Source organism: Labrus mixtus, chromosome 18, assembly GCF_963584025.1.
Source record: "Labrus mixtus chromosome 18, fLabMix1.1, whole genome shotgun sequence".
In the NCBI taxonomy this organism is placed as follows: domain Eukaryota; kingdom Metazoa; phylum Chordata; class Actinopteri; order Labriformes; family Labridae; genus Labrus; species Labrus mixtus.
Genome location: NC_083629.1, coordinates 10,347,732 through 10,361,138, shown reverse-complemented (window position 1 = coordinate 10,361,138; position 13,407 = coordinate 10,347,732). Strand labels below are relative to the sequence as shown.

The window sequence follows — 13,407 nt, the reverse complement described above, 5'->3', positions numbered from 1 at the left end:
GCTACAATCTAAGCTATAATGGGAAATTACCCCCCCCCCCCCTGTATGTGTTTGTTTCTGAATTTGGAGAATGAATGTCACAGCAACACTGTGGGTGAAAAGTCAAAGAGGAATGTCTCTATGAAAGCATTCATCTTCAGGGGCCAGGCCGGCATGTTTCCTGGCTAATGAGGTCCTTGCTGCTCTGGTCACCTCACTGAATGGTGCTTTCAGTGTCAACATGCCAAACCAGTGACCAATGAAATGTTTTCTAACTATATTATTCGATCCATGACGCAGCTTCTCAGGCAGATCCTGAATTGTAGCAGGAACATAATCAAGCCCCCCCCCCCCCCCTTTCACTCAAAATGTAGTTTATTGTGACTTTACTTTGACATTTGACCTCTACTGTGCAGCACGATGTGTGTGAAGAGTCTGACACCAGCTGGCTTGTTTCACATTCATCCAGCATTAATTCATTAGTTTGTCTGAATTTTCATGTTTCCTTCCTCCAGTGGCCCATGGGGAAAGTTTCCACACTCCCCCTGCTTCTCCACAGAGTGATGAGCCTTCTTTCATACCTGGTGCCCCCCAACTCCATCACCCTACTTCACCCAAACTACCCGCTGCAGCCCCAACATCACCTCCACCCCCGGTCCCAGTCCCAGGCCTCACACCTAGCGTGAAGAAAGCACAATCCAGCACCAGCCCTACAGCTGCCTGTCCTCGCCCTGAGCGGAGGCCTCAACCATCAGCCGGCTCACATAGCACCAGCGTCGGCTATGGAGTTAACCCCGTTCACGACAATCCGGGAAATACTGCTTTTAAAAGACAAGCTTCTCTGGGGAGGAATGGGGGTCCCCCTACCTCCACCCCTCGGACTCCTGTCTCACAAAGTCGGACTGTCACCGTCAGCCCGACAAAGGCCCCCTCGTCTCAGTGCAGTGCCTCACCTTTGGGGGGCAGCTCTTCGGGAAAGAACTGGAGAGGAAGGGACAGTGGCCTGAGTCAGTCTTTACTGCACGCTCATGAAGCTGCAGACAGCCAAGGGGCTGAGGAACTGAGGAGGCTGCTGGAGGAGTGTAGGACAGCTCTCGGCATCACTGCAAGTCAGGATGCAACCAATAACACAACAGGTAAGGGTTATATGACTGTAATAATAAGACTCAATATCTCCTTTAATGTGCCTTTTTGACCTAACATTCCCCTGTTTACAGAAGAAGGTAGAATCTCATCCCTTGATATTTTCATTTTCTTAAATGCACGTGATGTCATCTGACATTTCTGTATCCATCCCTCAGAGATACTGAAGCATCTGCTGGCAGAAGTAAAGAGTCTGAAGAGTACATTTCAGGTGAGATTTGCTTCAAAGGTTATCTGTTTTTAAAGGAGGAGTTTGCGTGCACATTTTGGCAATATAAAACCTGACATTTCTCAATTTGAGGTGACTGTGACTTTTTTTTGTTTTTGCCGTGTATTGAAACGCGATTGATATTGATATTGTTTGATATCGCTAGTATCATATTAAAAACGTAATTCTGGTATTGTGACAATCCTAGGAGGTACACATGCACCAATTGTCCAGCTCTTGACCAGACTGACTTGAGTTGTGACTGGTAGGTCGGGTCCTCACAGATATAGCTAATTCTAATTCTATGTCCACAAGCTGTTTCATGCCATGAACACAGCAAAACAAACACTAATACACATCTATATACACACACACACACACACACACACACACACACACACACACAAGCTAACACATTGGCAGTGTGGATGTGAGGTGTCCATCAGCAGAGGTGAAAAAGCATGACTGGCAGATAAACACAGACTGTTTTCTATCACTCACTCCTCTTGCCTGAAAGTCAATCCCTACCCATGGTGGGTCCACACATCCTGCTGTCTGGATGTAGAAATGTGCTCCCATTGTCTCTCTCGCTCTGTCTCCCCAGAGCTGGGGAAGAACGTGCATGTTAAAATATCCTTTCATTTTCTCCTAATAATCTTTGGTTGCGGTACAACACTTACTATCACATTCATAGCCATCAAATATCACACAGGTCATCTTATAACATTCAAACCTTTTTAGGGACTACGTTTTTTTTATCCCATTTTTCTTAACGTCTTTGGTCTTTTACCTGCTCTTTTGTAAAGCACCTCGAGGTAACACTTGTTATGAATAGGCGCCGTACAAAAAAATGATTGATTGATCAAAAGTTTTCAAAAATACTCATCAAGCAAGCATTAGCTGAAGTAGCTAGCCACAAGTGTTAAAAACAGCTAACAGCTAAACTCCAATAAACCGGGGATTGCTTGCTTATTTAGAGAAGTCTGACCTTTTTTACAGATAGCTCAAAATATGGGGATAATGTCCCTTTTTGAAATTGATTTTGCCCTTGCAAATGTATTTTTAAAGTATCTACAGTCCAGGTTTTCACAAATCATTCAGAATGTCTTCTGACACACTTGAGAGACTGAGGTGGATTAGTAGAGCAATGTAAACAGGATGTTATACACTCCAATAAGTCAGAGTAGTTCTGGTGACCTTTCATCTACAAGATGAAACCAAAACACACCCTTACCCCTCCCCAAACCTCCAACCCCACTGTCTCTATAGGTCTTGGAGTGGGCCCCACTGGGAGCTGCAGCTCTACTAATTAAGGTCTTCCTGTGCTCCGCTTATTCGAAGAGGCCAGAAAGAGGAAAATCATTGAGATCATCTTCTGTTGAAGTTTCTTGTTGCTCATACTTGTAGAGTTGGGGTAGAGTTGTTGTGGCTGTGTATGAAGAGAGAACAGATCAGGGGCTCAGATGGCCGAGTGGTTAGGTTGGGTAGGGAGGCGGTAGTCCTTTGAGCTGGCGGCCTGAGTTCGGGTCCGACCTTTTGCGCCCTTTGATGATGTCATTTACCACTCTATTTCCCAGTTTCCTGCTCTGTCCACTGTCCTATCAAATAAAGGCAAAAAGCCTAAAAATACATCTTGAAAAAAGAAAAGAGACGGAACAGGTATCTTGATTGTTATAAAGATTCATGTGTTGCCTAATTGTTAAAGTGACCTGACGTTAAGCGTACATCACATCACGCACGCTTGTTTTACTCCTTATGACAGCGGCAGAAGATGCTCATCCCATATCTCGGTTTAACCATTTATTAAGTTCTAAACCAAAAGTTGAAATAATCATCATACACAACTCAGAGCAAAACTTCTCAAAGCCGTCTTCAGTCTTATTGCTTGGGCGTTTCATGCTTTTATGAGGATGGTGATATGCTGCGGTAATTTCCTGTCAGTCGTTCCGTTCCAATTCCTGACCCTCCCTTATGAGGATTGAAGCCAGAGGCTCCCAGTTTCCTCCAGATCTGCCACAGATTACAACAGCTGCGATATGACACGCAGAATGCCTCGGACAATCCCCAATCTTTTCTTCCCTCTGCGACTGACGTAACCTCTTGTTATACTTTGACTCAGTCATTCATCAGAATCACTTTAATTCCATTATGTTGCAAGCAAGCTTTTACCAGCACTCTGTGTCACCTCTTTCTCGACTTGATATTCAGTCCCTGCTTCCTCCTGTCTTTTCCTTACTCTCTCCTACACTTTCCCAACATCCTCACAAGTTACTTGGAAATATAAGCCATGTAAAGGCCAGCTAGACCTCAGACAGATTGTGGTATGGTATCACTATGAGGTGGCTGTGTATTAGAAGTCGGTGTAATCCAGCACTGTGTTTACACGGGCCCTTGGTTGAGAAATTTAAGCTAGCAAAGCTCGACTTTATGAACCTCCTCAGCCTGCTCTGCTTTCCTGGGAGCCTTTTTTTTTGTGGAGAGCCTAGAGAAGGGGAATGCAGTGCAGAGGAGGGGGTTTACATTCGGTTGTTCAGGACACAAAACTTGTTTTGTTTTGTGCTGTGTGACGAGGTTGGGGGAGTGGGGCTGCAGCTCCCAATGTCTGACAGGCCATGTGTTTATGTGTGTGTGCTGCACGTGAGACAAAAACCCTCACAAACACGTTCTTTTGCACTGAAAGTCTCGACTCGCTGCCATTACTTTTAGCTTCATAGCCTCCCTTCTTGTGCCTCTCTGTCTTTTCTTCCTTTGCTCATTCACTCTGACCGCTCCTCCTCCAACAAAAGAACCAAAAACAATTACCCTTTATTTTGCTGCACACAGACATGCACTCCTGAAACCTTCCAGAGCCATTTTCATTCACACATGCAACACATGCTACCACAAATGTAGGTGCATTTTCAGGAGTGTTTGTGCATACTAAAAGGCCATATCTCATCTCCCCTGCTCTATCCCTTTTGCTCCACCCACCCCTCCTCTTTCCTGCTTCCGTACTTCCTGCTTTGCTTCTTCACTTCCATCCATCTTATGTGACCCCAACTTGCTTGAACCTTAATTTCTTAGCCCCGACCTTTTTTTGACCTTCTTTTCCATGTTATTTAAGAAGCCATCATTCTTCCTGCCTCAGGTCGTCTCTAAAGCCTCTCCTCATCTTTCTTCATGGATATAGTCCAGTCCTTGTCTGTCACAGAAGTACGGTAGTTTCAATGCAACTGCATTCAGAAGAAACAGGCATGATTACCCAATGTGCAGTCAAGTATTGAGAATTTCAGCCGATGTAACCATCTGTCTGTGCTTATTGTGCACCACCAGTCTGGAATTGTCTTAACCAACAAGAATGAAAACACTCAGTTTGTGGGGGGGGGGAGGAGGAGGTGTTTGTGGGGGCTGGTCAGATTTTTGTTCCCTTCTGAAGATTGAGTCAATCTGAAAGTAGCTTTGGAATCAGTTCCAGGTGAACGCTGCCGGAGATTTCCAGGAATTATCTCCAGGTTCGGTCTTTTCTTTCTTTTTCTTTCTGGTAGACTGCTCCAGAAGCCCAGGCCCAAAAAGGCCCTGTTTCCTGAGGACTGGAAGGCTGTTCAAATAGGGATTTGTTTTGGAGGCTTGGAATAGGGAGCTTGTGCACATACTGTCCATATTGCAGCACAGAATAGGTTAAAGTGACTTGGGCGCCCTGTTTTTTATGTCTGCAACTTAAAGGTTTAAGAAGCAATTTTGATGTGCCATTCAGAGGGTATACATCCATTTGTAAATGCTAAATGGACTTGGAGCTTGTATAGCACTTTTCTAGCCTTCTGACTACTCAAAGCACTTTTTACACTGCATGTCACACCTACCCACTCACACCCGTTCACACACTGATGGCAGAGGTTGCTATGTAAATGGAAGAAACTTAATACTATTCACACAATTTCATATGCCCCCCGAAGACGCAGCGGGAGCAACATGAATGCCCTTTAATAAGTGTAAAATGTATTTAACCCTTTCTGTATACACACCCCAGGCTGTGGAAAGCTGGAGAGAGGAGCCCTTACAGAATTTAGATGTTTCCTCAAGTATGTATTAGAAAGACTGGGTGTGGAGTTGAACTAGGGACTGATGGATAAAATACAGACCCACACACACACACACACAACCTTGGACTTCTGACTAAATCCCCATTGTGCTGGACCCTTACCAAGAATGTCAGGGACTCAGATGTGCATCAATTGTGTGGACAAGTGTATCTTTGTGTGTGTTCCTGTGGATGTCAGATACCACATCTGGTCATGCAGTGGGGCACTAGGTCAGCTCTTGTGGGAGTAGAAGATTGTGTGTGTGTGTGTGTGTGTGTGTGTGTGTGTGTGTGTGTGTGTGTGTGTGTGTGTGTGTGTGTGTGTGTCTTAAGACTGACAGTACCCACCCTTATCTCAGTGTGAAGTGAGGAGCGTCCCTTCCTGTTTCCTTAAACAGACATGCTCTAGTTGGAGTGTGCGCATCCAGATAACAAAAAAAACACTTGAAAAGTTTCTTAATATAGAACGTCTCCTAACAGAGATGGCGATCCCACTGTTCATTTGACAAAATGTTGCCAGGAAGGAAGCGCTCCAACTTAGCCTGAATGTAATAGAAAACCCTCACAGTGTGGTTTTAGTGGTGAGGTGAGGAAATAATGGAGGTGTATGTGTGGGAGACAAGAAGGGAATACGATATGTGTGTGTGTTCCTCCTTTGTGTGTGTATGGACTGTAATCGGGTCCAGCTGTGGTCTTGAGTCACTGGTCAGATGAGAGAGCGACTTGGCTCAGCGACGGCCTCCTCCTCCACATCTCCATCCATTCTTCATTTAATTACCCAGCCTCCCAGTGCCTCCACATTTTTCACATCTCTCTGGTTAACATTGCTCAACATTTAGTAATAAATCTTTGCATGATTATTGCCACTTTTATGGTCCTGTCTGTATTTTCCCTTCTTTCTCATGCCCTCTTTCTATATATCTTGATGATTACCTAATTTTGGGGTTTTTTGTTACCCTTATTTTGTACTTTACTGTTGGAGTACTGTAATCTGGCAGTGGAATTGGCTCAACGTCTGGGGTGGTGTTTTTGCATGTCTGAAGCAATAATACTCCTTAGAAATAAAAAAGCTGAACGCTTTTTCTCATTACTCATTCCTTGCCAGAGTAAGGTTTCCCCCTGACCACCCGGCTCGTTTTCTAGGTAAACACGAAAATGAAACAAAAAAAGCTTTTATTGAGATTTTAGCTAAAGTGTTGGTGACACACAAGACAGTTTCACAATGCAACCTTGGCCCTGCACCAAAATATTGCGCAAACATTTCTTTTCGTCCAAACTTGTTTGGCGTCCTTTTAGAACACATTCTCATTAAGTTGATTTTAGATGACATGACACTCAAAGCAAAAACCTCTTCACTATTCAGTTATGCCTCATTACAGTTGACTTGCCAGCTCTTCTTCTTCTTCTCTGTGCTTGCTGAGGCTTGCCGCTCACTTCAGTACAACTTCTCCTAATGAAGGGCAAAGCAGTTATTTCATTGTTTGTTAGTCAATACTCATGGTCTGCTCAGGGTTCAGTTCTGTTTGTTTTGGGATTCATGTCCAGTCTGGGTTTTAAATTGCCAGGTTGTTTTTTTTTAATCTGTTGTTTGGTTCACAGTATAATTGTGCTTATTTAAGTGTAGAGGCATGAGTCAGCTGTTTACACTGGGATGAAAAAACAGGCTGGATGTGATGCATTAGCTTTTTTTGTTAGCCACATTAGCAGCTCAGGATGAATTTATGTTGGTGAGCCTGTAACTTCATCTTTGGCCATCATAAGGTCAAATAATCATAGAAAGCAATGAGATGTTGGTATTGGAATCACTATGACCACATGCAGAACAATAAAAGTTCCCAAAGAACCAAATTGCCACACATTTAAATGCTCGAAATAAAAAGGTTCTTTATAAGTTGGTGTAATGGTGTTTCCTTTCTAGACAGAACGTGGGGAATGGCTGCAGTTCCAGGCTGACCTACAGGTGGCGGTGTCTGTGGCAGACCGTCTGAGAGCCGAGGCAGAAGAAGAGCTGACTGCGCTCCGAACGGCACACAAGGATGTGGAGAGGGAGCTGGCAGCTGCCCAGCAGAGACTGAAGGAGGCTGATGTCCAACTGGTTACCCTGAGAGGGGAGTTAAAGGAGAGCCGGCAGAGTCTGACGTCTCTCACCAAGGGTCTAGGTCAGGAACCAGAGAGGCCCAATAGACCAACCAATGAGCCAACACACAGCTCTGAAAGCAAAGAAGGGACCCAGAGGGGCAGGGAGAAGGGGTCGTCCAGATCGTGTAAAGAAGAGATGGAAAGTAAGAGTCCCAATGAGTTGACGAAGAATATTGTTAGCGAGGAGGCCAGAAAAGAGTGCAACAATGTAACCAAGCGTTACCTGAAAAATGTGACCAATGAGGAAAAGGCTGACGGAGAGACGCGATCCAGCGAGACTCGAAGGACGCTGACCTCAGAGAGGTCAAGGTGAGACAAACGGAAAAGTTTGATATTGTAGTTCTTTTTGCAATGCACACACACTGAATAGATTTTTTCAACATTCTTAAAAGATGAAGCTTAAATATGGTCAGACAGATGGATAATTACACTGTTACATAGTCATAAATCCATGTCTAAATTTGTTCAGGACTATTTATTAATTGGCCACTTGAGGACATTTTGCACAGCTTCATTTAATGTTGGAGCCAACAGATTAGAAAACATTTGGCTTGGCTGATCAAGTCTGTTTTCCTTCCAGAAGTCTCTCCAGGTTACCGGCTTCCTCAGACCCCCCCGCCGTGCAGAATGGAATCTCCCAGACAAAAACTGCCTCAACGTTTGCACCCTCAAACAAGGTGGACGATTTATATTGTGAAAGATCATTACAGTTTGGTCGTTTGCATGAAAATCATCGGTTTGTTGTTCTTGTTATGATCCGATCTAATTTGAATTAACTTCATTTGTTTTGAAGAACTCCGGGCCTCTGAAAGGCAGAAGAAGTCTGGATTGGCAAGACAGCAGGTCAAGCACCGACACAGGTGTGTGTGTGTGTGTGTGTGTGTGTGTGTGTGTGTGTGTGTTTATAATACTTGTGTACAATGTGTCACTTTGTTCTTGTGTTTGTTATTTAGCTGGAACTTTATCAACTTAATTCTCAAATTGGTATCTTGAGAGTTTTCACCACTAGCAGTCAAGTGCACTTTTGTGTGGGGTTCTTTTGCAAAAACAGGTTTCTCCAATTTTATTTACTTTTATTAATACAGTAACTGAAGCAGTCACTAAAGGGTGGTTTCACATTAGGGACCCGGGTCAGAGTTTACTTGACCCCAAAGTCCGGTTCATTTGATCAGTGTGAACACAAGCGTACTGTACTCGGGTACCGTGCCTGAGTCCGCTTGAAGAGGTGGTCTTGGGATTCATGTGTACTTGAGTATGATCCATGTGATATGTGAACGCAAAACAAAGAATGGAACCGCTATATGACATCATTCTAAACGTCTCCTGTCGCTTCAAAAAACGTCGTATAAACACAGCACGGCCCCGTTTCGTCTACTGAGCTGCACGGTACATGTGGACGTCGAAAGAGGGTCGTTGTTGGGGTCTCAGAAATAAAAACATCCAGCAGTATGCACTCAGTCCGCAAGCGGTTGCCATGGTTGCTTCTTCTTCTGTCTGCTTTGTGTAGCGGATTTGCAAACCAACTATGTGCATACTGCAACCTGCTGTATCAGACTTTGTACTCAGGTACGGAACCATGCTACTAATGTGAGCGCAGACCAGCGGGCTCAGGCACGGTACGAAACAACCGTGCCTCTAGTGAAAACGCTCTAAGTCACTCACAGGAGAATAATTATAGCTGGGGTTGGTTTGAACATTTCAAGAACTGCTTATGCTAATGTTGCTCTGTGTGTGCTGGATTTCTACATCTGCACTTGTTGGCTAACTATCACAATGCTTAGTCCAGTGAATATCAGTGTAAAATCACGATGCCCCAAAGTGCCCTTCAATCAGGTAGTTGTGCTTTTAACGTCTGAAACATCACGTTAGCATGTTGGTGGGTGATTTATAATAACAGCATGCTGCATTGTTGCTTGACTTTACAGGAAAACGTGAGGAATCTCTTAACAAGTACAACTCTAGCCTCACAGAGCTGCCTCCCACCAAGTGAGTGCACACACACACACACACACACACACACACACACACACACACACTGACAAACGATTATGTCCAAGAGGCCAACCAAATTTCAACATCCTGTTAATGCAATTACCACTTTTGACCCTGACACATTTTTCTGGTGAACTCATAAAGCTCCGTATTGGATCCACATCACCTCTCCTACTTGAATCGATGTGTTAATTGGGTTTTCTTTTGCGGTAACTGAATTAACTATGTTATAGGATTTTCCACAAAAGCACATCTTGTAAAAAGTCCTGCAGTGTTACTGTGAAGCCCTCAGCAGTTTACATCTTGTTGTCAGGTCCCAGGATGGTTTCAACATGCTGCTGCGTCGCCATGGAGGCTCCAAGAGGAACTCGCTGCTGCGCTGGTGTCAGAGCCAAACACAAGGCTACAAGGTTAACCTGGACACGATTTCATTTATATGTTTTTCTTAAAGCTACACTTTTTTTCTTAACACAAAGAAATTGGGAATTGAATGGCAGCAACAGTTCATGAGTGAAGTGAAAATAAACTTTCTGGTGTCTACTGGCTATAAACGTTGTATTTTCTGGTTTAAATATTAAGTGACATTTTCTAGGATGCTTATTGTACATCGTTAAACCACCAGCCAGTAAAATCCAGTTGTCCACTTGATCCTTAGTGTATGCTTGAACAGAAAAGCAAAGCTCTGAACACATTATCTGTATCCTATAAATACAGTATATGCTAACAATTCTCAAATCTTGCTGCATGAACAAATACAGTTACCACTGTATTAACCATGGATGAGATCATTTCTGGATACGTTGTGTATCCGGATGTGAATCCAGTCATTGATGAGTTCACCCTGTCCTCTTTAAAAGGACAGCAGTGAGTCATGTCAGTAGTTTATGTTTGTTTGCCTTGCTGCACATGTACTTTAAAGTAACGTAAAGAAAGAGCTTCCAAGGAACGACACAAAATGTGTTTCTATGGTAAAAGTATGAGCCAGTTATGACAGGTTCCATGTGTCTTTATATCTCGGTTACAAAGGCTGCAGCCAGCTGTGACGCTAGATGAAGTTTTCTGTGGAAATAACACAGCTCATTGAAGCAACAAAGAGGACAGATTCAAAGTGTTATACAGCAAGAAGACGCTTGTTTCACAGGGGACCAATTCAGGAAAGAGCCAGACTCACCTCTACACATAAACAAGCGTCTCATAGCTTTTCATATTCCCACTAGGAAGTCAACATTTTCCTGATCAAACATTTCCTCTATAAAATGTTTGAAAAGCCGGTTTGTTTCACTGCAGACATTTGTCTTGCAGCAGGAACAACACAGTGTAACTAATAATAATACAGACGGCTGTGCTTCACTAAGGTGTCCCGGTGAGCCATGCCAACGTGACAGTGAGCTAACATGAACTGTACTTGAACCCTCACACTGAAGATGAGTAATGGAATCCAGCCATGATTCAGTTTTATTCACACAAAAATGGAATTTAATTTATTTTGAACAATGCTTGCTTAGAAGTGAATTTCTGTAAACTCTTGAGGTCATTGTTTGTCTTGTGTTACCCTAACCTTTCCTGTCTTTTGTGTCTACGCAGAATATTGACATCACCAACTTCAGCAGCAGCTGGGCAGATGGTCTGGCCTTCTGTGCCGTTTTTCACACATACCTCCCCTCACACATCCCTTACAGCACCCTGACTCCAGAGAACAAGGTGGGAACTTTATCTAGAGTGTGTTTAATGCATTCTTGATGGTGATATTGGATGTTTAACTCTGCCCTTTCTTTCTTTGTTTGCAGAGGGAGAATCTCAGTCTGGCATTCAAAACAGGAGAGAGTGTTGGGATCACACGGACTCTGGTACGTTAGACAACTTGCTTTTTTAGAATCCAGTCAAGATGTTAAAGGCTTTATATGCGATTTTTTGATCCAGCAGATGTCGCCCTTGAGCACCAGCATGAAACCAAAACAACTCACGCTGCATTGTTGTGTTAGCATGCTAATGCTAGCGCTCTTTATTTTGCTCTTATCTTCACACTGCATGTAAATTTATACGAAAAAACGCTTACGTGACATAAATAAGCAGTGAGTACAGGATGTTATTCTTCTTTTCTCTAGTCCCTCAATTAAACAACTTTTATACGCGAGGGGATGAGCTGGCTGGCCGTCCCGTCCATGTAAACACGCTGTAGATACGGCTCGGAAAACTCGGAAAGCATCACAGTCAGTGGGACTCGGGTGTCACAGTCATTGTAGACAGTCATGACTCACAGAGTTATTTTCAGAGGATAAACTTGATTTCTGCTACATTTAAGTGTGAAAAAAATCACATATTCTTCCTTCGATTTTGAGATCATTCACTTTCTTGCCCACAGACGGTAGAGGAGATGCTTCGTGTGGGGGGTCCTGACTGGCAGAGGGTCCTGAACTATGTGGAGAGCATCTACCGTCACTTTGAGATGTGACTGCTGGAGGTACAGACTGACATAGTGGACTCCTATAGATGCTTTTCAAAAAATGATATTAAGACTGATGGATCCCAGAAAATCATGCCATAAATATGTTGGATGTCGACAATATTTTCTAATTGCCAGGAAAATTTGTAAAAAGCAATAAGAATGAAAAAGGACTCCAGAACCAAATGATATATGCTCAGACATATATTAGTGATCAGTGTTTTTTTTCTTCAAATGTGACTTTACAGATGTCGTCTGTGGTTAGAAAAACAGTTAAGTGAGTTATTAACTGTTTAACAAACTTGCAGTATTGACTTGATAAGTACTGCCAATGAGCAAGGAAACACACATTACAGACAAACCAGCTTTTACTACCTGGAACACTGGCTGCAAATCTCTCCTTTTTCCTTTTTTTTTTTTAAAGTTTAAGATGTGTTTTATTACTTGGTTAAGACAATGATATCTGGAACGAAACAAAAATATTCCAAAATGTAAATTGGTTGCTGTGGATAAAATTTCGTCCCGCTTGGTTTTCTGTCAAACTTCCTCTTATACAAGCTACGTGCAACCTTTGAGATTTTGTATCGTTGTCATTGGCTACAACATCAACGTCATTGGCTAGTGTTATTTTAAGTGTTGTAATTTCTCTCAAAAGATGACTTTCAGTTAATCAGTTTGAGATGAAACTGCAAAAATGAGAACCTGACAAACTGAGAAGGGGATCAGTCAGCCTTTTTAAAAAAAGTTACAAACAGTAACTTTAAAAAAAACGACTCGTTGACAATCATAGTCATTCGTTATACTAGATGCATGTAAAGGTAGAGTTGCTGTAAATGTCTTCACACTGGTACACCACTAACAGAGAGAACTCTATTGCATCATGTCCTTTAGTTAATCTGTCTGAAGTTCTTGAACTGCACAGTTTTCACTGCCAATCTGTTGTGAACTTAATTCTTTCTTTAGTGCTCTACTTTTGACTTTTTGCCACTCTGTACATATGCACTTTTGTCAGCACTTTGTGAGAACTTTGTAAGAATGTGATACTGTACAGATACCAATGTTACAAAGGCTAGGTGGGAATGAAGCTGCATGCCTTCAAACCAGTCAGAAAATATGTTCAGTTAAAAAGTCTGATTCTAAAACATGTTATTGCGGCAAAGATTAAAACATTGTGTTCAATTTGGCGAAAATGGCTGTGGCTGTACATCTCAAATATCTCGACCTCACAGATGTTGAAATGAACTCTCTTTCAGCCCCATGTCGAGAATCTGAATCATAGGTGTTGTTTTGACAACTTTAATGCTGAGTTATTTTTTTGCCAAAGTCCTATGTGCCAATTATTTGGATCCTCATGTGTGTGAAATAAACAACATTGTACAACATGTTTATATGTAACTAGTGTAAAAGAATTGATACCTAAGAAATAAAGTGTAAATATGAAACTAA

At 42.7% G+C, this 13,407-nt stretch overlaps 1 protein-coding gene across 4 annotated transcripts in view; it reads left to right on the top strand.

Moving 5' to 3' along the window:
• The window catches only part of si:ch211-195o20.7 (cytospin-A), a 404,502-nt gene extending 391,095 nt beyond the window's left edge, over positions 1-13,407 (top strand). For 3 of the 4 annotated variants that reach the window (XM_061063326.1, XM_061063324.1, XM_061063323.1), the window contains 10 exons: positions 495-1,115; positions 1,281-1,333; positions 7,306-7,835; positions 8,107-8,203; positions 8,320-8,386; positions 9,452-9,512; positions 9,832-9,928; positions 11,103-11,219; positions 11,306-11,365; positions 11,881-13,407. In XM_061063326.1, the coding sequence (XP_060919309.1) occupies positions 495-1,115; positions 1,281-1,333; positions 7,306-7,835; positions 8,107-8,203; positions 8,320-8,386; positions 9,452-9,512; positions 9,832-9,928; positions 11,103-11,219; positions 11,306-11,365; positions 11,881-11,970 (1,793 nt within the window). In that variant the 3' untranslated portion in view covers positions 11,971-13,407. The remainder of the gene's footprint in view (positions 1-494; positions 1,116-1,280; positions 1,334-7,305; positions 7,836-8,106; positions 8,204-8,319; positions 8,387-9,451; positions 9,513-9,831; positions 9,929-11,102; positions 11,220-11,305; positions 11,366-11,880) is intronic. The other variant, XM_061063327.1, reaches the window with a different exon arrangement.